At 47.7% G+C, this 21,293-nt stretch overlaps 1 protein-coding gene across 2 annotated transcripts in view; it reads right to left on the bottom strand.

The window, feature by feature from the left end:
* Positions 1–10,754, bottom strand: part of TMEM233 (transmembrane protein 233) — a 52,794-nt gene extending 42,040 nt beyond the window's left edge. The window contains exon 1 of one of the 2 annotated variants that reach the window (XM_084762236.1): positions 10,383–10,754. In XM_084762236.1, coding sequence (XP_084618362.1) covers positions 10,383–10,646 — 264 coding nt within the window. In that variant the 5' untranslated portion in view covers positions 10,647–10,754. The remainder of the gene's footprint in view (positions 1–10,382) is intronic. The other variant, XM_084762235.1, reaches the window with a different exon arrangement.
* Positions 10,755–21,293: the final 10,539 nt, after the last annotated feature.

Here is a 21,293-nt window from a genome sequence, read left to right as displayed (position 1 = left end):
AGACAGAGTATCTCCACATATGTCTGGCTATCCTGGAAGTCACTGTATGGACCAGGCAATCTATTGTCCTTCCCCTGAAACCCAGTTTTGATGGTGTGAGTGGTGCCTGGTAGATCTGGGTCGAATGGAAGGATACACAGTTCTCTTTGTCTTTCATTCTGCGGGAACTTATTTTCTTTGTGACCACAAATCTTATTATCCTGAGAAGGCATGGTCAAGTTCAGAGCAGGTCTGCTGCTTCCCGTGAATGGTTTTGGCGCAAATATCCGTTATCAACCGTGTCTTCGGCCGGTTTATAAAGCAAGTTTTTTCACCTTCAGTGTTTGCCTTTGCTTCTTTGCTCACTAGATGTTTTCTGGATTCCACATATGTTAATTATTTCCACATTGCTGTGACCACAATGCCTGTTAGAACTGCCTCAGGGCGGAGAGGTTTATTTTTGCCTCAGTCTTTTAGAGGTTTAGGCCACCATGGCAGGAAAGTGAAGCCCCATTCATGGCGGTGGAGCGTGCAGTAGGCGTGGTTCACATCGTGGTAGACCAGGATGGAGAGAGAGAGAGAGAGAAAAAGAGAGAGAGAGAGAGGGAGAGAGAGAGAGGGAGAGAACAGGAGCCAGGGTTTCCTACAGTCTACAAAGGCCATGCCTAGTGACCGACCTCCACAGGATAGCCTTGACCTCATTAAGTGCCACATCCTTCCAAAGGTATCAGCTAGGGAACAAAGGCTCCTACTATGAGTCTGTGGGGACAGTTCAGATTCAGACCGCAGCACCGGATCTTCACTCTCGTGAAGGTGGTTGGGGACATCTTGCCATGACTTCTTTTTTTAAACATTTTTAAAAATTTAATTAATTTATTCAGTTTACAACTCAATTGTTATCCTATCCCTTGTATCCTCCCATTCTTCCCTCCCTCCCATTTCCCCCTTACTCCCGTCCCCTATGACTGTGACTGAGAGGGACCTCCTCCCCCTGTATATGCTCATAGGGTATCAAATCTCTTCTTGGTAGCCTGCTATCCTTCCTCTGAGTGCCAATGGGCCTCCCCATCAAGGGGACGTGGTCAAATATGGGTCACCAGAGTTCCTGTGAGAGTCATTCCCCACTTTCCACTTAACTGTGGAGAATGTCCTGTCCATTGGTTAGATCTGGGTAGGGTTTGATGTTTACTGCATGTATTGTCCTTGGCTGGTGCAGTAGTTTGAGCAGAACCCCTGGGCCCAGATCCTCCTGTCATAATGTTGTTCTTGTAGGTTTCTAGGACCCTCTAGATCCTTCTTTTTCCCCATTCTCCCATGCTTCTCTCACCTAGAGTCCTAATAGGATGTCCTCACATCTATCCCAATCTCCTGGTAAGTCAGGTCTTTCATGGGACATGGCCCTTGGGCTAGTGTCCAATTATAAGTGAGTATATACCATGTGAGTCTTTCTGCTTCTGGATTAACTCACTCAGTATGATCATTTCTAGTTCAATCCATTTGTCCATAAATTTCGGGATTTCCTTGTTTTTAATAGCTGAGTAGTATTGCATAGCGTAAATGTACCACAGTTTCTTTATCCATTCTTCTACTGAGGGACACTTAGGCTGTTGCCTTGACTCCTTGAGACAAGGTGTGTAGCAGCTCTGAAGTGTCTTCATTATCTTTCTCCAATACTTATTTTGATAGCCCAGCGTTGAACTTGGGGATAACTCCCCTCCAGGTCATTATTTTCATTATACGTTAGCTTTCTGCATTATTGGCAGAAATTCTGAAGTCCACATAAATCCTTAGGTGGCTTGTTTCTTCTCTTTGGTGGTCTGCAGGATTGCAGAGAAATCTCAGCCTTGAATATGCGAGATTTCACCATGAGGCACATCTGTGAATGTCTTGTTTCCGTCATTTTTATCCAATACTGAGGGGTGCTTTCAACCTGGAAGTTGACGCATTCAGTTCTGCAACTTTTTCCCTTATATTATTTATTTGATCATTTCTTCTCTTATATTTTATTTACTTTTATTTTTTTGCAGAACTCACCTGGGTTGCTAGATTTCTGGGGATTATTCTCACATTTTAATGTCTCATCTTGATTTCTCTGTGGTTTTTAGGGAATAGATTTCCTTTTTTTTTTTTTTTTATTGTTGTAAAATACGTGTAGTTATAAAACTGGCCATTGAAACGGTTTCTAAAGTCTACAGTTCAGTGGCACCAGCAACACTCACAGTGTCGAGTGTCTGTCACATGTGTCCGTCTAGCACTGTTCAGAACTGAAGCTTTGCTGTCGTAAATAAGCAGGCATCCATTTCTCCCTCCCCCAACGCCTGGTGGCTACTGTTCGCTTCCCAGCCTGTACGAGCTTGACTGCATTAGGGCCTTCGTATAACGGAGTCACACAATATTTGAAAATGCATTCATTGGTGATTGGTTTCTTTTACTTAGTACAATATCTTCAAGGTGCATTCACACTGTAGACATGTATCTATCTGTCTGTCTATTTATCTATTTTTCTATCTATCTCACACACACACACACACACACACACACACACACACACACACACACACATACGCACACATTCTGAGTGAAAGACACTTAAGTTGCTTCTAGATTTTTCATCCTTTTGACTTATGTATCTCATCCTTATGGTTTTAAAACTTACTATCTTTACTATCTTTAAACTATATGCCCTCATATTTGAAAATATTATATTCATTATTATGTGTGTGGAGGTTAGGGGACAACTTTTGGGAGTCAGTTCTCTTCCATTGTGGGCTGTTGGGAACTGGACTCAGGGGCTTGTGTAGTAAATCTTTTGTGCACTCAGCTGCCTTGCCTCTCATACTCTTCTGTTTTTGACAATGATACCTCTGTTTGTTTCTGTGAATCCTGTTTTCTTCTGGTGGGCACAACACAGTTGTTGTTGTTTTTTCTTTTTAATCTCTGAGATAAGATGCTAATCATGTGCTCCTGACATTTTCCTCTACCTCTTGGATTATTTTTTTCTTTATATTTTAGTCAGTTCAGAAGAGCCCCTCGGGTGTCTGCTGATCTCAATGTGTGTTTTCCTATTTGAAAGCAAGACACTGAGTAGCTGCTTGGGAGTTCTGGCCGTGAGGAGGCAGGACTGGCTGCAGCTGCGATCATTTCCCTGGGAGGCTGCTGTGGTGGTAACTACTGATTGTCAACCTGATAGTGTCCAGGACTGATGGAGGAGACAGGCTTTGGAACATCCGTAAGAACTTTTCTAGGCCAGTTTAACTGAGAGGGGAAGACTAACCCTAACCGTGGGCAGCATTTTCTCATGGGCTGGGGTCCTGGCTTTGATTTCTCCTTGTTTCTTGACTGTGGCTACAATGTGACCTTCTGTCCTAGTTTTTCCTCCCTGACTGTGTACCGTCTAACTGTGAGCCACAATAAGCCCCTTTCCTTACATTGCTCTTGTCAGACATTTGGTCATAGTCACCAAGATCAGCAATTAATTGACTCCTAAAGGCTCTTCTGTTTTTGAACTGACCACATCTTGGAGAGAAACTTGCCCGTCTCCTACCTGGTTTTCAAAGTAAGGGACTAGTGTACTGGGGTCGAGAGCTTCCTTGTTGAACACCAGTGATTTTTCATCAACACTGTTTTCAGGTGGCCCCAGACTCTGCTCTCTGTGCTGACTTGTGTCTAGACTCGACTCCGCTCTCTGTGTTCTGTTTAATTCCCACCAGAGAGCAAGCACACCTGTTTTTCTGCCACAGTTACTGAGGATCCTGTTGCCGGGATTCATAGGGGTGGTAGGTGATTTCTAGGTGTCTTCTGGCCTCCCTTAAAAAATATTTATTTATGTTTTATGAATATGAACATTTTGCCTGCATATGTGTCTATGTACCGTGTGAGTGCCTGGTACCTTTAGAGTTTAAAAGAGCTGTCAGATTCTCTGGAACTGGATTTGTAGGGTGTTGTGATCTGTCACATGGATTCTGGGAATCGAACCCCTGTCCTCTGCAAGAGCATCAAGCCATCCCTCCAGCTCTTAGTTGACTTCTTGAGCACGCTTTCAAAGATTCCCCGTCTCCTCAGCCCTACCATTTAAAAAATTTACCTTCAAAGGCAATCTATTCATCGGTACCTCTAACTTCTGCTTCTTCACAGAGCTCCACAGGGAAAACTGACTTTTTTCCTGCGGGGCCACTCTGTTCTGTAGGACTTAGATTTTGCGCTTGCACGCTGCGCACAGTCAGTCAGCGCTAAGCCATTCCCTTGTCTCTGTCTCTTCTTCTCTTGTACTCTTAGTTTGTCTTTGGTGGTTTCAGATCAGGGTAAGGAAAGCAAGAATGTTCATTACTCCACGTCGAGATCAAGTCTTCCTCGCTTATAAATGTACTTTAGCTTTAATGTTTGCCTTTAGGCTATAAGAAGTACTTATTCAGGAAGCATGTCCTTGCTTTTTATTAATATCAGATTTGCTAATCACAAAGGAAAACAGAGCAATTCCTACTGGGAAAGGCAATGACTTGGACCTCTAGTCTAAAGACACAACCATTATCATCACCATCATCAGCATCACCATCATCACCACCACCATCATGACTACCATCATCACTATCATGACCGCCATTGTCACTGTCACTATTATCACCGGCAGCGGCAGCATCACTACCACCCCCATCACCTCCACCATCACTATCACAGTTATCACCACCATCAGCACCACCCCCATCGTGAGCAGCAGCATTGCTACCACTTCCATCACTATCACTGTTATTAGCACTATCACCTCCATCACCATCACTGTAATCACCACCATCAGCACCATCAGCACCACCCCCATCGTGAGCAGCAGCAGTGCTGTGTTCTGCTTGTGTTCGGAGATAGTAAACTAAAACTTTTCAATGTTTATGTCTTAACCACCACAAGTGCACTTGGCTAAGTGCCATCACAACTCCCACCTCACAGGGTTCAAAACAAAACAAAACCCAGGCTTCAGAAAGATTGAGACACTTACACAGAATCATAAGCGACAAATAGCACAGGATTCGAACCCCACTGGCATCTGTAGAGAGGCTCTGAGGGTGTGCGGGAAGGAGTTCTGGTAAAAGAATCTTGTGAGTCACCCAGTCAGAAGCCATGGGCTGTTCTGTGGGCTGCAGTGAGTGCTTAGAAAGCATCGCATCAGGATGGCGGGGAGGGCAAGAGTAATGTGGACGCGCTACAGCCTTCTGAGTCAGGCACTGAATTCCAGTTATAACCCCACAGATGGTGAACTCGCCCTAACCTGCTAGCAGGCTCACGGCTCACTGGGGACCTCACTGTCTTCTAGATCTGTAGACAGAGAGGGTCCTTGCTGGTCTTCCTAATACTGAGGAGAAATGGAGGAAGTCAGCACTCAGGAGACAGAGGCAGGTGGATCTCTGTGAGATCGAGGCTAGCCTGGTCTACACAGAGAAACCCTGTCTCGGAAAAAGAAAGAAAGAAAGAAAAAGAAATAGAGGAAGCCACTGGTGCCTGGAGAAAGCCTAGCATATTTGTTGAATTGCAAGCATCCTTTCTCTAGGATAGAGCACTACACTGAGATGTTATGGGACTCCTTTCTGTTACAACAAACAGAAATAACTGGGGACAGAAGGGAGGATGTTGAACGAAAACTGGAAACCAGCCTGTGCTCCACTTGCCAAGCTGTGTGCCCAGGAGCAGGGCTGTACCTGCACCGAGGAAGGTGCTGTGTTCAAGTACGTGTGGAAATGCAGAGTGGGTGACTCCTTCTAAGGGGAAATTCTGGGCATATATATGTTGGGTAGTGACTTTTTCCCCCATTTGAAGCACTCTCTCCCTGAGGGGAGGAGGGAACCTTTGGTCTTTTCAGTAATGCAGCTGCCTGTGAGTGTCTGTGTTCCTCGCCTCCTCATCTTACTCCTGAGAGTAACCCCAACTCAACTCCCTGACTCACCAAGCCACACCTGGGTGGGACCTGTCCCTCTTGTCTGTCACTAGTGCCTGTCTGGGAAAAACGGACATTTGTTTCCATCACTCTATGAGCAGTCACACAGTACCAACTGCTCCACGTTGAATACAGAGGGTTCCCCTGTTCTCACCGCAGGTGATGCTAAGCCCATTAGCAGGGTTACTATCGTCCTGTCACTTACCTGTGGGGTGTTGCATCATTAACCCCAGGATTCCCTGATTCCACATGGGTGTTAGAAAGAACATAGACCCCCACAGCTTGAACGCTCTTCTGTGTTTTTCCAAAGTATTCTTAGTTTCAGGTACCTACTCCAACATACAGTTATGGTATGGAATGTTCCTCAGGCTTTGCTTAAATAATATAGGCATTGGTTGTTTTGAGATTGCTTACTTTTAAAAAATACACTATATTGGGAATTGGTTGTTCAGAGCCTTATCAATATTTTCAGCTCATCTATGTTTATATCAACTTCCATTATATAGCTTTTTTTTTTTTTTAAATCGTAATGTGTCTTAGTTGTCACTGGTGGTCAATTGACACAGCCTAGAGTCATTTGAAGGAGTCTTAACTGGGGAAACTGCCCAGATTCATTTGGCTTGTGGGTCTGTCTGTGGGGCACTGTCCTGGTTGTTTCGTGATGTAGGAGGGCCCATCCCACTGTAGATGTTGTCATCCCTAGGCAGGGCTTAGGCTGTATAGGAAGGTTAGTTGAGCATGAGCCAGAGAGAAAGCCATGCATCGAGCAGCCTTCCTCCATGACGCCTGCCTTCAGGTTCCTACCTTGACTCCACTCAGTGATAGACTGAGTTGTTTTCTGTCAGGGTGTTTTATCACAGCAACAGGGACCAGGCTGTAATGGGCTTGACCGTGTTATATTTGGAGGGGGATTGTGAATTATAAGCTGGGATAAGCCCCTTCCTCCCCACACCACCTTTGGTCAGAATGCCCTATCACATAAACAGAAAGCAAACAAGTAAGGTGCTATTGGTGGTACTCGGGATATGTCAGTTTCAGGGGGAGGAAACCGTAAGTAGGCATTGTTGGACCTTTGTATTTTATATTTGTATTTTGGCTCTTTTCATCAGTGCAGTGCACGCCTTTAATCCCAGCACTTGGGAGGCAGAGGCAGGTGGATCTCTGTGAGTTCAAGGCCAGCCTGGTCTACAAAGTGAGTCTAGGACAGCCAAGGCTATACAGAGAAACCCTGTCTTGAAAAACCAAAAAAAAAAAATAAATAAATAAAAAAAAATTGTGGTTTCAACCGTTTTATACTCTGCTCATTTCCGTATGTGTCATATGATGTCTCCAGATACCAAATCTACCCATCCGTGTGATGTTTGTGGCGTATGCCTAGGGCAATGCTGCAGGCCCAACACAATCGGCATGGCATATTCTGTCTCATCCTCATGACTATACCACCCAGTGTCAAACAATGTCCACATGTCCGATACTCTGAAAACTCAAGAACTCACAGCAGGAGGCTCATGAGTTCAAAGCTAGCCTCGACTATAAAGCGAACCTCTGCCTCCTAACACCACAACCAGCATGGCTACCAACAACCTCCAAGCCCCAGACAAACAAAAACAACAAAACGGCTGGCAAGATGGCTCAGTCAGGGAAGCCGTTGCCACAGAAGCCTGAAGACCCTGAGTTTACTCCACAGAACCCACAAAAGGTGGAAGGGGAGAAGCCACTCCACAAAGTTGTCCTCTGACCTCCACATGCAAGCTGTGGCAGGAGGTCTTCCTCTCCCGTAACACACCCACGTGCAAACCCCAACAAACACATAGTAAAAGTAAATTTAAGTTAAAACCCCAAATGGAAGTAAAAAACCAAACAACCAAACAACCAAAAAACCAGCAACACACACTAACATCCTATCTCCAATTTTCAGTGAGCAACCAAATCTTAAACAAACAAAACAAAACAAAACAAAACAAAACAAAACAGCAATAACAATGAGCAACCAAAGCTTAAAAAGAAAACAAAAAACCACCACCAACAACAAAAGCGTGGAACTTCTCCAGAGCAGCTGCGTTCTGACAGTCAGATGGTGTCATGCTGCAAAGCCTTGGAGAAAAGCTTAGGGAATGCGGGGGGGATTAGCTAGAGAGGCTTCCCTCAGAAGTCCCATCCCCCAGGACACCCCAGGCTGTGTCATTAGCATCCCGCCTTGTCACCACCAGCTGGAGGGGTGGCTGCTTTGGGACCCGTGAGAGAGAAAGCCTTTGTAGGTGTTTTTCCCTAAGTGGCGCCAGGGAAGGGTAAATTAGCTGCTTCATGAACAAACCAGCGTGGAATGTGGGCACCAGTGCCAGCTTGGGAGTCGGCTGCTGGGAGACTCTGGCAACCCACAACTCCTCCAGCCGCTCTGAAAATAAAGACGAACCCCAAAACAAACCCAGGATCGGATCGGATACCGGGGAGAGGAAGGAAGTGGTTGGTCTTACACGGAAACCAAGGAACTGGTGCGATAGGGTTCAACTTCCAGGACTTTGAAACAGGAGCAAGATGGACATGGGACAAGATGGACATGGGACAAGATGGACATGGGACAAGATGGACATGGGACAAAGTTGACACTGACACCTTCCTCCATGCATGCATTCATTTCATAATATTTCCTGAGATTATCCACGTGTGTCAGGTTCTCTTGTGGCTGCTTCCTCAGCACCCGCTAACAAGCACAGCGACCACCTCTGTCCTCACACAGCTTCCGGTCTGTGTAATGATGGGACACAGACAACAAACATATTTAAAAAAAAAAAAAAAGAAAGAAAGAGTCCTGGTGAGATGGCACAGCCAGCAAAGGCAGCTGCTTGTGCAAGCCTGGTGACCCAAGATCCAGAGGGGAACTCTCACAAAGGTGGAAGATGACAGGGGCGGTGCCTCCGCAGAGCTGTCCTCTGACCTCCACTCAGGTGCTGTACGTGCTTCCCCCCAAATAAAAAACATAAAGGTGAGAGATAGTACATTAGGTGGGGAGAAGCACCTTGCCCTGAAAACAACAGGCAAGGGCCTGGGGAGGGCTTTGGTTTTAAACTCTTAAATCAGGTCTCATGACGTGACACGGAAAATTACCGTTACTACTATGCCGGCCATATTCAAGGCACATCATAGTTAGCCCACGAATACAATCACCCAGAAGTACAGCTCTGCGAATTCCCGTTTTACAAAGAAACCAAGATTCAGAGATCTGCACTGCTTTCTGGACACCACAGGGCTAACAAGTGGCGTGACTGGGATTTGAACCAAGCCAACAACTTCAGCGGTTTGCGCGCTTGAGCGCTGGTGGAGCCGGCCAGGTTTGGGGAAGGACAGTGAGTGGGTGGGTGCCAATGGAATCTCAGCTATACCCAGGGGAGGTTTTTACCGGTCCCTGGGGTTACTCGATGCAGGCTGTGAAGCCTTAGCCCAGCTGAGGGAGCCCTGTCTTTGGTGGAAATTGCATTGGCTGGCTGCAGGCTAGGCGAGGCGAGCCTTGGGAAAGTTGGGGGGGGGGGGTTGGGGGAGGGGGGAGCGCCCAATTGCTGTAACTGCTGGGGTTGTCCCGGGACAATGTCTGTGTGCATTTTACCCTGCCACCACTCGGAGGACCAGCTGCTCCAGTCAATAAGAGAGGCTCTGGTTCCTTGGAGCACTAACGAGGGGACAGAGCTGAGCCCCAGGGTGCAGCTCCATAGAGGAGTTCCCAAGTGCGCTAGCTGGGAAACCCTGGGGTAGGGGTGCTGGGGTAGCTCTTGGTGGAGTCCCACAAGGTCTCTGTGCAACAAAGTGGGGACAGACTAGGACAAACTGAGGGAAAACAAAGAGGAAGCAGGCGTTTCCCTTGTATACAGTCAAGAAAGTCCTGGGGAGGCCTCCAGACAGTTGGAAAATGGGTGCCAGAGAGAGGCAAGGTGTAGGAAGGCACAAGAGGAAACTTTGACCCTAGAGGAAGCATGCAGGGCCGGGGGCGGGGGGGGGGGGTGGGCGCAAGGAGGAGCTGTGGGAATCTCCCGAGGACCCTCCAAGAGTGAGGGAGGCAGTGCTCAGCGCAGGGCAGAGAAAACACTTGCCAGCACAGAGGCTATGGAGGGCAGGGGCACTCAGCGTGACCATGAGCCTGGCCACAACACGACACTGAGCCTGCAAGCTCAGAGCATGGGTTGCGCTGTGGCTTGCCAGGGCACGCTGAGGTCCTAGGAAAGCAGTTGGACAGGGAGAAGCCGCAAAGTCCAATGAACTTGGAGAGGGAGCGCGCACGCACGCACGGGGCAAAGTAGCACAAAGTTGCTCCGCAGGCCAGGCGGCTTGGTTTGCGCTGGGCAGAAGGGCGCTGATGGTCCTAGGCAAAGCACAGAGACGCTAGCGAAGAAAGGCGGTGTGGACCCCCAAACCCAGCGCAAAGGACAATGAGAGACAGCGCCTCCCGGATCTCTCTCTTGCAACTGTTTTTGGTCCCCCCCACCCCACTCACCATGATTGAGAAGACTAAAGCCACTATGTTGACCGGGTACGCTGGGCAAAAACACGAGACAATGGTGAGCCACAGATAGCTCTTGGGCGCCGGCATGTCCTCCTCGGTCTTGTCATCTTCCGTGTTGGCTTCTGGGCTGCTGCTATCCAAAGCTCCCTTAGAGTCTGAGCGGGAAGCATACTGGGACATGGGCGAAGTCGGTGACACCGGGAGGGACGAGGAGCGCACCGTCCGTGCAGCCTGGGGCTCTGGCTGTTGGTTCATGGCGAGCAGAGGCTCTGAAAAGCTTGCCGCTCGGGCCTCAAGGGAGATGTGACTTCACTCCTCCTGCGTAGGTCCAGTCCTCTGCACCGGGCTGGGCTTAGGGACCTAGGCCAAGAGCCTCCCCACAAAGAGGGAGGGAGGGAGGGAGAAAGCAAGTGCCGGGAGGCGGGGAGAAAAGAGAAAGGGAGCCTTGCCACTCTGGGAGGCAGGGGTGCAGGTGACACTTAAAGACCCTTTTGTGGATGCACCAACTCGCTGAGAAGTTTGCAAGGAAGGGCTCAGGGAGGGAGGGAGCAGAGCCATTTAAACTAGCTGAAAAGGACCACCTCACCTTTAAAATACCACCGAATTTGATCATCGGAGGGAATGAGATTCCATCTATCCACCTGATAAAAGCTTTTATATTACACTTCTTTCATTTCGCAGGGGGCACAGAAGACTGGAGTATGCACTGGGTACCTTCCATCCCCTCCCCAGAGCTGCCCTCCCCCCCCCCCCAAACAGGGAGGTCATCTCTCTACTTCCCACTTACATGACTCATGCAAGGAAAGACTTGCAGGTGGTTTTGGCTGCTACCAACAACCTGGAGATACAGGTGGGATAAAAAGAGAGATTAAAAAGAGAGAGAGAGGGTTCCTTTGGGCCCCAAGTCCAAGAACAGGGTGGAAGCCATTCCTGAGAAATCAGAAGGGAGGCTCTGCCCAGATGGAGCTTGGTCACAGGGAAAGACAGTCCCCGTCACCTTACCCAGTGTCTACATTTGAAAAAAGGTGGTGTCATGATCCGTGCCACACCTGGACATTGCGAGGCATGAGACTGCACACATTAAGCTAGGCAAATCTATGTGCTCAATTTAATGTCAGCGATTTTGAGGAGTCTGGTTTCTTGGAGTAGAGATGAGTACGTCATATCTCACACCCAGCATTCACTGCGGTAGGTCCTTCATCTGAAGGCCAGATATCCGATATTCAGAGCTTGGTACAGCTGTAGAAGTGATAATAACACCAACACACCCAGTTTCAAAAGTTAAGTGTGTCACTGTCCTCAAAGGTATTAGTCATCGTGGTTTTCTCAGAATGTAAGCATTCTTGTCTAGGATGCTCTTGTATATAGCATAGGGGGTTACATATTTGGCTATAGCTGTTTGCTTCACTGGACTGCCAGTTCTGAGTGAGGGAGAGGGAGAGGGGGGACAGAGGAGAGAGACTGAGAGGGAGGGAGGGGGAGGGGAGGGGGGAAGAGAGAGAGAATGAGAGAGAGAGAGAGAATGTGTGTGTATGTGTGTGTGTGTGTGTGTGTGAGAGAGAGAGAGAGAGAGAGAGAGAGAGAGAGAGAGAGAGAGGGAGGGAGAGAGGGAGAGAAGGAGGGAGGGAGAAAGACCATTATATTTTTGACCCTTTGTATTGTGTGAGGGAAGCACCCAGGATAAGCCTGCTGGGAGAGCACTCAGATGAAATGGCACTTTCTTCCTCACACCGTTGGCTCTATTTTGGTTTGTTAACTGAATTTGGATAAATCAGAAGATTTGGGTTCATGTTTGTTCCGTTTTTTGTTTTGTTTTGTTTTGCTTTTTGTTTTTTTTGTTTTTTTTTGTTTTTTGTTTTTTGTTTTGTTTTTTTGCCTAGAATGGCCCTTCACTCACAGTGATCCTCCTGCCTCAACTTGCCATGTGCTGGGTTTCTATGTGTACCAGGACACCCAGCCTTACATTGGCCTTTGCCACTGCTGTTCCCTCTGCCTAGAATATTATCCTCCCACACAAGCTCTCCTGGTCTTCCTCTGTCAGTTCAAACTCACTTTCTTGAGACAGGTCTTTCTCGAGACTGTCAGGTGACATTTTATTAGCATGGCTATTTTTGTGTGTGAGTCTCATTGATGGTGTGTTTCTTTCCTACCTCAGAGGCTGTTTTACATCCATCTCCAGCGCTTAGATTTATGCTAGCATATGGGAAGGAGGGAAGACGCATTACAGAATTTGTGGGCCAGAGAGCATTGAAGAAACTGATCTCTGGGTCTTGGGCAATTCTGGATCTAGAAATCCATATTTTTGGTGTCTGAGAAATCCATATTTCTGATACTCTTTGGTAATTCTGGTATAGCAAGGAGCGTTCTCCAACCCCAGCACCACCTCTAAGTTTTAGGTCCGTAGCCTTGGATCTTAGCCTGGAGGTCTCCCTCAAGTGCCTTAAGATCTTCCTCAGAGCCTGTTTCTCACGGCTCAGCCCACTCCTCCAGCATCTCTCCTGTTTATCACCCTCCCCCCCCCCCCCCCCGCCCTTTCTCTGTATCTCGGCTACATGGGCTTTTCCTCCTCCTCAAACACAGTGCCTTTCCCGCCACACAGTCTCTACATCCGCTCTTCCCCCCACCCCCTTGGAATGTTCCGCCCCATCCTTGCTTCCTGGCTCCGGCTCCTTCAGGACCCTCATGGGTCACCTCTTCACAGGGGACCATCCTACCCTAGGCAGATGCTGTCTTGTTACTTTCTGCCTCATTAACTTGCTTACTGTCTTTGCCTAAGTCAGCACGGTCAGATCTTTTCTCATTTGTTTCTTTGTCTGTTACGTTGGTCTCCCCAGTTAGAAATCAAGCTCCACAGCGCAGATCTTTTTCTCTTTGGTGGTTTGGGATTCTCCTGCACTCAGAACAGCTCCTGGGCCATAGTAAGTGCAGTAGATAATTCATAGAGTGAGTGAGAGCGCATTTAGTCATCCAAGTCAGGTGCTGGGGGCATCTATCTCCTCTCTCCTTCAGCCTGAGGGCTATTCATCAAACCCTATCGATTCTATCTCAAAAGTGACTCTTCAGTCTGTCCTCTTTCCCCGTTTGCTACAGCCGGTGTCCCAGCCCTGGCTTTTTATCAATAGTTCAAAGTCTCAAAGATACCCCTTCCTCGATCTGAGGGCGTTTAATTTAATGGCGTGACCAAGCTCACACCAAGCTTGGATACCAAGTGGGATTTTGCTTTTTGAGATTGTTAACTGTTCCATCAGCTCTAACCCACTAGTACCAGCTAGGGAGGTACAAGCAAAGAGGCTGTTGCCTCTCCTAGACAGCTGTCCAGTTTACTAGAGTGATCAAATAGTAAAAACATTTATTCGTTGACTGTTTGCCATCTGTGTATTCCTGTATGCACACAATGAATCTCTTACATGGACCATCTCATTTAATCCCTACAACTTGAAAAAAAATTGATGTGTGTGTGTGTGTGTTTGTGTGTGTGTGTGTGTGTGTGTATAAGCAGAAGGCAAAATAAGATGTTGGATATCTTGGGGCTGAAGCTACAGGCGGTTGTCAGCTGCCTGATGTGGGTGCTGGGAGAACGTGGGTCCTCTGCCGGAGCAGCAAGTGTTCTTAACACTGAACCTCCTCCCCAGCTCCAGCTCCCGTTAGCTAGATAGTGAGGTGTCCATTGAACAAAAGAGAACAGACACGAAGTCTCTTATAGGGTCTAAGTGGAGGTGCGGGCATCTTAGCTGGAGTTAAGGTACTCTCTCCAGCTAAACATCCTCACAAGAAAGTTAGACGGGGCGGGCGACTTTGAAGCTTGTTGGCACTGTTCTTGGCCACTTGGGGAGGACGGATTAATAGCTTGCTGGCTGCCTGAAAGTATAGTAGTGAAATGGTAATGACTTGAAACGTTTAAAGGGAAATTGAAAAGCAAGTGCTCACTCCCTTCGGAGAGTGTAATGTATACGGGGTAGATTCTTGAGAGATGTGCATTATGTTATTGGCCTGGGGTTTCCAGGTCCCAAGTTCCAGAGCCTCGATGCTTCTCTTTGAGAGCTCAGCTTGTTGCTCTTGGATGAATCCTACTGGCACCATCAGCTTAGGGATGGGCACCACCTTCTCTCTTAAGAGGCGATAGGGGAGAAAGCAGCTTCCTTACGGATGGTGCAGGGGAAGAGCCCGAGCCCAGTGGGGCAAAGCCTCTCCCTGACCTTTGTTGAGAGGTTTATATTCAAATGTGAAATGAGTTCATTCTAAAGAACCAAGGAACGGAGATCTGCATGAGAAAGAAGGGTCAGAAGACAGGGCCTGTCCCCTTCCACCAGGCTTCCTACATGTGCACGGTTTTCTTCACTAAGATGGCATCTACACTTTCTTCCCTTTTTTCTCCCTCACTATAACCTGACTACTAACACTCTTTGCAGATGTTGTCATTGTCCTGTGATGTCCCACTGACTGCATGGGCTATTGCTTATGATTGCCACCATGACCTGGTCGTTAGGGCTATGCTGTTTTAGTATGTTTGTTGTTTGTTTTTCGAGACAGGGTTTCTCTGTGTAGCCTTGGCTGTCCTGGACTCGCTTTGTAGACCAGGCTGGCCTCGAACTCACAGCGATCTGCCTGCCTCTGCCTCTTGAGTGCTGGGATTAAAGGTGTGTGCCACTGTGCCTGGGTTGCTTTAGGATTTATTATTGTTGTTGTAATTTTGGAAAACCCTGTAGTGAGCACCATTTTATACCTACATGTCTTCACTTGGAGTTTTGTTTTGTTTTAGTTTTTCAGACAGGGTTTCTCCGTGTTAGCCATGGCTGTCCTGGACTCGCTTTGTAGACCAGGCTGGCCATGAACTCACAGCAATCCCCCTGCCTCTGCCTCCCAAGTGCTGGAATTAAAGCCGTGCGCCACCACACCTGGTCATGTCTGCATTTGTAATAACTGCTTTGTGACTCATGATCCTACAGGACAGATGTTTATTCATTTAAAAATGTTTAATTCTTTATGATGTGTCTCTGTGTGTTTGTGCACATGCATGCAGGAGCCCACAAATAGGATCCCCTGGAGCTGAACTTACAGGCTGGTGTGAGCCATCCGATGTGGTGCTGGGAGGTGAACTTGGAAGAGCAGCAAGTGCTCTTCACTTATTTTTATTTCTTCACTGGCAGTTTCTCATGCATACCCAGTGTGTTTCCATCTATTTACCCTGCACCGCCTCTCTCCCACCGCCCTCTCTCTGAATCTCCTTCCTCCCCACCAGTCCTCCTCCTTTCCCACGTGTCTCTCTCCCTTCCATCCTGAGTTTTGTCAGGGCGGCTTGAGCTTGGGAAGGGATTGTTGCCTGGAACCCAGGCGACTTTTTGTTGAGGGCAAGGAAAACATAGATTGGTTGGCAGAGAAGCCATGAGCTGGAAACCTTAGGTTAAACAAAATGGCCAATGGGTTCAGCAGACTACAGGAGCCAGGTACCTGGAGTGGGACATAAAGAGAAGGACTCAGAGGCTGTGCTCACAGTTCTGGTGGACCCCCACAGGCAGGGGAGAGAGAGAGAGGAGGGGAGGGGAGCAGGGGGAGGAGGAGGAGGAGGAGGGAGGGAGAGTGACAGCCTATGAATCTGCTGATCTATGAAATATGCGACTCTAGATCTTTAGGAAATGGTATGAGAGGTTGAGTGTATCTGTTGCCAAATTTCACATTAGCCTCAGGCACCGGCCTTTAGTAGTCGTAAAGTAACTGCTGTGGTCTCAGGGGTTTGCTACAAGAAAACATTGCCCTTTTGGCTAATATTATTAGAATACCTTCCCAGTTTCCAACAACTTTTCATGAGGGAGAAAAAAAAAGGCAAAACTGAGGGAAAGAACTATGAAAGCAATGAGACTTCTGGATGTTAATTTCTCTTTTCTTTCTTTCTTTCTTTCTTTCTTTCTTTCTCCCCCCCCCCCCCAAGACAGGGTTTCTCTGTGTAGCTTTGGCTGTCCTGGACTCTCTTTGTAGACCAGGCTGGCCATGGACTCACAGTGATCCCCCTGCCTCTGCTTCCTGAGTGCTGGGATTAAAGGCGTGTGCCACCACCACCTGGCTAGATGTTAATTTCTTAAAGCGAGCATTTTTAGTGAAATCAGTTTAGGACAGTGGGGTATAAAAACCAAACCCAGTAAAGTGTAAGCTGTAATTCTTCCTTCAGCTACCCTCCACTGTGTTCAGTAACACAGTGCCTGCTCATCCCATTGCTGCTCTTCTCGCTGATGATTGGATGGCGTTAAACCCTGCATCTTGGCCCACACTCTGCAGCTCAGGAGGAACCCCTCCCAATAATCAGCCCAATAGAACAGTCAGTGCTAGTTCAACACTCTAGAGTCATCTGACATTTAGTAAGTACCTACTGTGTGCACCCTGCGTGGTCTTTGTGTGCACTTACCTGGTTCCCACAGCAGCTTCTGGGGGGTGAACTAGACATCTGGCTCAGATGGAGGAAGACTTTGGTAAGGTCCCAGAGGTCAGGAGAAGTGCCAGGGCCAAGAACTCAGGCAAGAGAACTGGATAGACAGAAACCACACCGGCCATGGACATTCCCCATCCCCCCCCATCCTCCTTTCCAGCCACATTTTTTTCTCCCCTGTAATAAAAGTGTATGCACTATTCTGCATCTTGAGCCTCTACAACTCAGTGCCCATCTCCCACTGTGATTCTCTTCTTAGTCATTTTTAGTGACTTTGATGACTTTATGGTGGTTTGGCTGCTCCTTTCATGTTGGATAACATAGGAGAGCGCTCCGTTTTGTGTTAGAAGTGAGGGTGGCGTGGGGGGGGGATGAGAGGGGCAGGGAGGCTCAGAGACCCTCCTCCCCCTCCCCCTCCTTTTCTTCCTCCCACCACCACCCTGCCCAGGACACTGCCTTGGCTTCCTTGGATGAAATGACAACCTAAGAGCAGGTTTTCTCTGGCTGACCACATTGGGAGGGGAGACAGGTCCCAGGAAGCAAAATTGTTTAAAAAAAAAAGAAAGAAAAATTGCACTCCAAACCACTTACAGCCTAAAAGGCTGTGAGCTGTGCAGGGAATTGCACCCTGCAGTAATGAACAGTGGAGGCACGGGGGTGGGGTGGGGGAGGGCAGGGAAGGGATGGGCAAGCTTGGCGCAGAGGAGACGTGTGGAAGAGAAATGAAATCAACAAGAACTGCGCTTAAGTGTGGCACAGGAAGGAGAGTGTTGGACGTCTGCATTTGGAGCACCATTACTTGGTGCATGTGACCCAAGGTGACTAGATATTCTGGATTTTTGTCACCATGTGCTATTACATTAATTACTCACTTAACTAAAGGTATTCATTTGCCTGCCTTCAACCAGGCACTATTTTGGGTGCCAGTCATAGAGTAGAGAAGAAGAGACTCATGATTCCTGTGCTTTTAAATAGACAAGATGCTTGTAACATATGATATAGGGTATAAAATAATGTGCTATTTCTAGAAGGGAGTACTGTGTATCCTAGCTTACCTGTCATCTTGACACAGTCTAGAATCGCCAGAGAAGGAAGTCTTCATTGAGGAACTACCAAGCTCAGGTTGGCCTATAGGCATATCCGTGGGGAACTGTCTGGCTTATTAATCGATGTAGGAGGATCCATCCCACTGTGGGTGGCACCAATCCCTTGGCAAGTTGTCCTTGGCTGTATACTAAAATTAGCCTAGCCTTGTGTGTGTGTGTGTGTGTGTGTGTGTGTGTGTGTGTGTGTGTGTGCAAGCCAGGGAGCAGGAGCTTCTATGGCTCCTGCTGTACTTCCTTGTCTGTTAATGATTTCTCCGGCAGAGGTGACATTGCACAGAATAGCAAGCAGCCTTCCACTGGGTTCCTGCCCTGACTTTTCTCAGTATGGAGTGCAGTGTGGAAGTGGAAGATGAAACAAACCCTTTCCTAAGATGGTTTTGGGCGGAGTGGTTCATCACGGAGGCAGAGAGATTTCTGTCAGAGTAACAGCTACCCAAGATGACCAACCTCTAAGTAGAAAAGATTGCTTTATTTTGCCTCACAGATTTGGAGACTTCTGTTGGAAATGGACTCAGTGGTAGAGCAAACCCACTCATCTCATGGACATAGACGTAAAATAGAGGGCGAAGCAGAGACTGGACATCACAATCCTCTTTGAGGGTGAAACACAGACTGGAAATCACAATCCTTTTTGACTGTACACATCCATCTTTCTGGGCACCTCCCCCCAGGCCTCACTCTTACAGGTTTCGCCATCTCCCCATACTGCCCCACTGAGTACCAAGTCACAGCACATGAGCCTTTGGGAGACACTTTTTATACAGTGGTTGGGAAATGTGCTAGATAGACTTTGCTTAACCTCCCCGCGCCCCAGTCATTCCCCACCTCTCTCTACCCTATCCTCTGCTCCAGAATACTGCCGTTGATTTTCTACAATAAAAGCCTGTAAACTATGGCCTGTTGTTTGTTTTTGTAAATAAAGAGTCTCACAAAAATACGTTTTTTAAAATAATATTTTCATTTATTCCTTGAGAATTCCATGCAGTGCATTTTGATTCTATTCGCTCCCACTCCCAGATTCCTTCCCAGCTCCATATTCTTTCTGTTTCCCCTCCTCTTTCTTTTCCTCCTTACTTAAAAACAAATGATGGACTCCAGATTGTGTTACTGTTTCGAGGCACAAGGCCTGTCCTGGACGTGTGTGTGTGTGTGTGTGTGTGTCTGACGTGATGAGGCGTCACTCCACTGAAGGGAATTGACTTTCCTTTCCCCACTATCAATCAAATGTCAACGTCTCCTTGGCCAGGGGTGGGGCTCATTCCTAGCTCCCCTCCTCTAGGCTGGGATTTTGTCTGGCTTGAGCTTTGTAGGTTCTGTGCACGGTATCACAAAGTCTCTGAGCTCCTATGCCTATCTGCTCTGTCTTATCCAGAAAACACTATCTCCTTGGAGTCGGCTACCACCTTTGATTCTTATAATCTTTTCTACATATTTTTTTTATTAATCTTTGAGAATTTCATTCAATGTAATTTGATCATGTTCACGTCACTCGTCCCAATCACTCTTTCCAGACTGAAGTCTACCTTCCCTTTGTGTCCTCTTTAAAGGTAACCCACTGTGATGCCACTGGAATGTGGTTGGCCTCCCGGGGACCACACCCTTAAGGAAATCTGACTCTCTCTCTCTCTCTCTCTCTCTCTCTCTCTCTCTCTCTCTCTCTCTCTCTCTCTCTCTCTCCCCACCCCCCCCCCAAAGCTGCCAGTTGTTAGAATGGGAACTCATGAACCTCTTTTTCCTCCGTGCACAATGGCGCCTGGCTTGTTCTTGTGCAGGCGACCACACGCGTGCAGAGGTCCTGTCATGTCCAGAAGGCATGGTTTCAGTCCTGTCTTTCCTGATCTCTGCCCAATCTGTTCTGTGGTAGTCCGTGGGCCTTGGAAGTGTCATATAGATGTCCCATCTGGGGTCAAGTGCTCCGTGGACACTTAATTCTCTGCATTTTGAGTTGTGAGTTTCTGCATTCACCACCACCCACGACACAAAGAAAGTTCTATGATGAGGTTTGAGAGCTGCACGAATCTATGGGTAGAGAGATGTGAATTTAGAGGGCAGTTTGATACTATGCTACTTTAGGGGAGCCGTAGTAACAGGTTGTCCTTGGGACCTGTGTGCTCCTCAGCCGTGGGTTGCAGGTCAGATTTACAGTTCCAGACATATGTCTTCTTATGGGGTGGGCTTTAGGTCAAATTAGGAAGTGGTTTGTTACCCCCATAACATTCATACCATAGTTGCATCATTGGCTATGAGTGTCCCCCCAGCATCCTCTGAGCACTGAGAGCTGGCTTGCAGGAAGGATGCTCTTGGCCAGCACCAGCTTGCTTTCTCCATGTCTTCTAGCTAGAGCGTGTGCGTCCTTTAGCGCTAGGGTCTTACCATCAAGCTCCGGTGGGCAGCCACTAAGTTAAGTTTTACTGTCACAGCGTTGCACTCATACATTTACATATTCCACATCGTTTTCCTCAGGCCACAAATGCGGTTTGGTGGTTGTAATAGTGACACACTCAAAAAGCAGAAAGTAGTAGGAAATATCGGTCAGTTTCCAGCCTGTAGCAGCAGGCTTCTCTGGCTTCTGGTTTCACATGGATTTGGGCAACAGGAAGTACTTGGGGCACATGGAGAAAGGGGAGATGCCTGTGTGCTTAGCTTTCTGACCGAGTGGGGTGAACCGCTGGGTTAAAGACCACAGATTCCCCAAAGCGGCTCTTCCCATGGAGCGCCCCCTTTGGACCCCAGTGTCCCTGCCCTCCTCTCTCTAGCTGTAAGAATGGTACCAACCCCTCCCTTGTGCCCAGTATTGTGCAGCATCCACACCCTTGCAGATCATTTTCCAGATGCGAAATATGCCAGTCGAGGCACACTGGACCCATGGCTGGCTTAGAGTGTTTCTCTGTAGAGGTAATATTTCATGCGCCTGCATGTATGTATGTATGTGTGTGTGTGTGCGCATGTGTGTGTGTGTATGTGTGTGTGTGTGTGTGTATGTGTGTGTGTATGTGTGTGCGTGTATGTGTGTGTGTGTGTGTGTGTGTGTGTGTGTATGTGTGTGTATGTGTGTGTATGTGTGTGTATGTGTGTGTGTGTATGTGTGTGTGTGTGTGTATGTGTGTGTATGTGTGTGTGTGTGTGTATGTGTGTGCGTGTATGTGTGTGCGTGTATGTGTGTGCATGTATGTGTATGTGTGTGTGTATGTGTGTGTATGTGTGTGTGTGTGTATGTGTGTGTATGTGTGTGTATGTGTGTGTATGTGTGTGTGTATGTGTGTGTGTGTATGTGTGTGTGTATGTGTGTGCGTGTATGTGTGTGCATGTATGTGTATGTATGTGTGTGTGTATGTGCTCACATACATACCATGTCTGGCGTATGTGTAGAGATTTGAG

Source organism: Acomys minous (assembly GCF_964271855.1).
Source record: "Acomys minous genome assembly, chromosome: 16".
In the NCBI taxonomy this organism is placed as follows: Eukaryota; Metazoa; Chordata; class Mammalia; order Rodentia; family Muridae; genus Acomys; species Acomys minous.
Note: the sequence above shows the minus strand (reverse complement) of the source record. Positions and strands in the feature narration are given on the sequence as shown.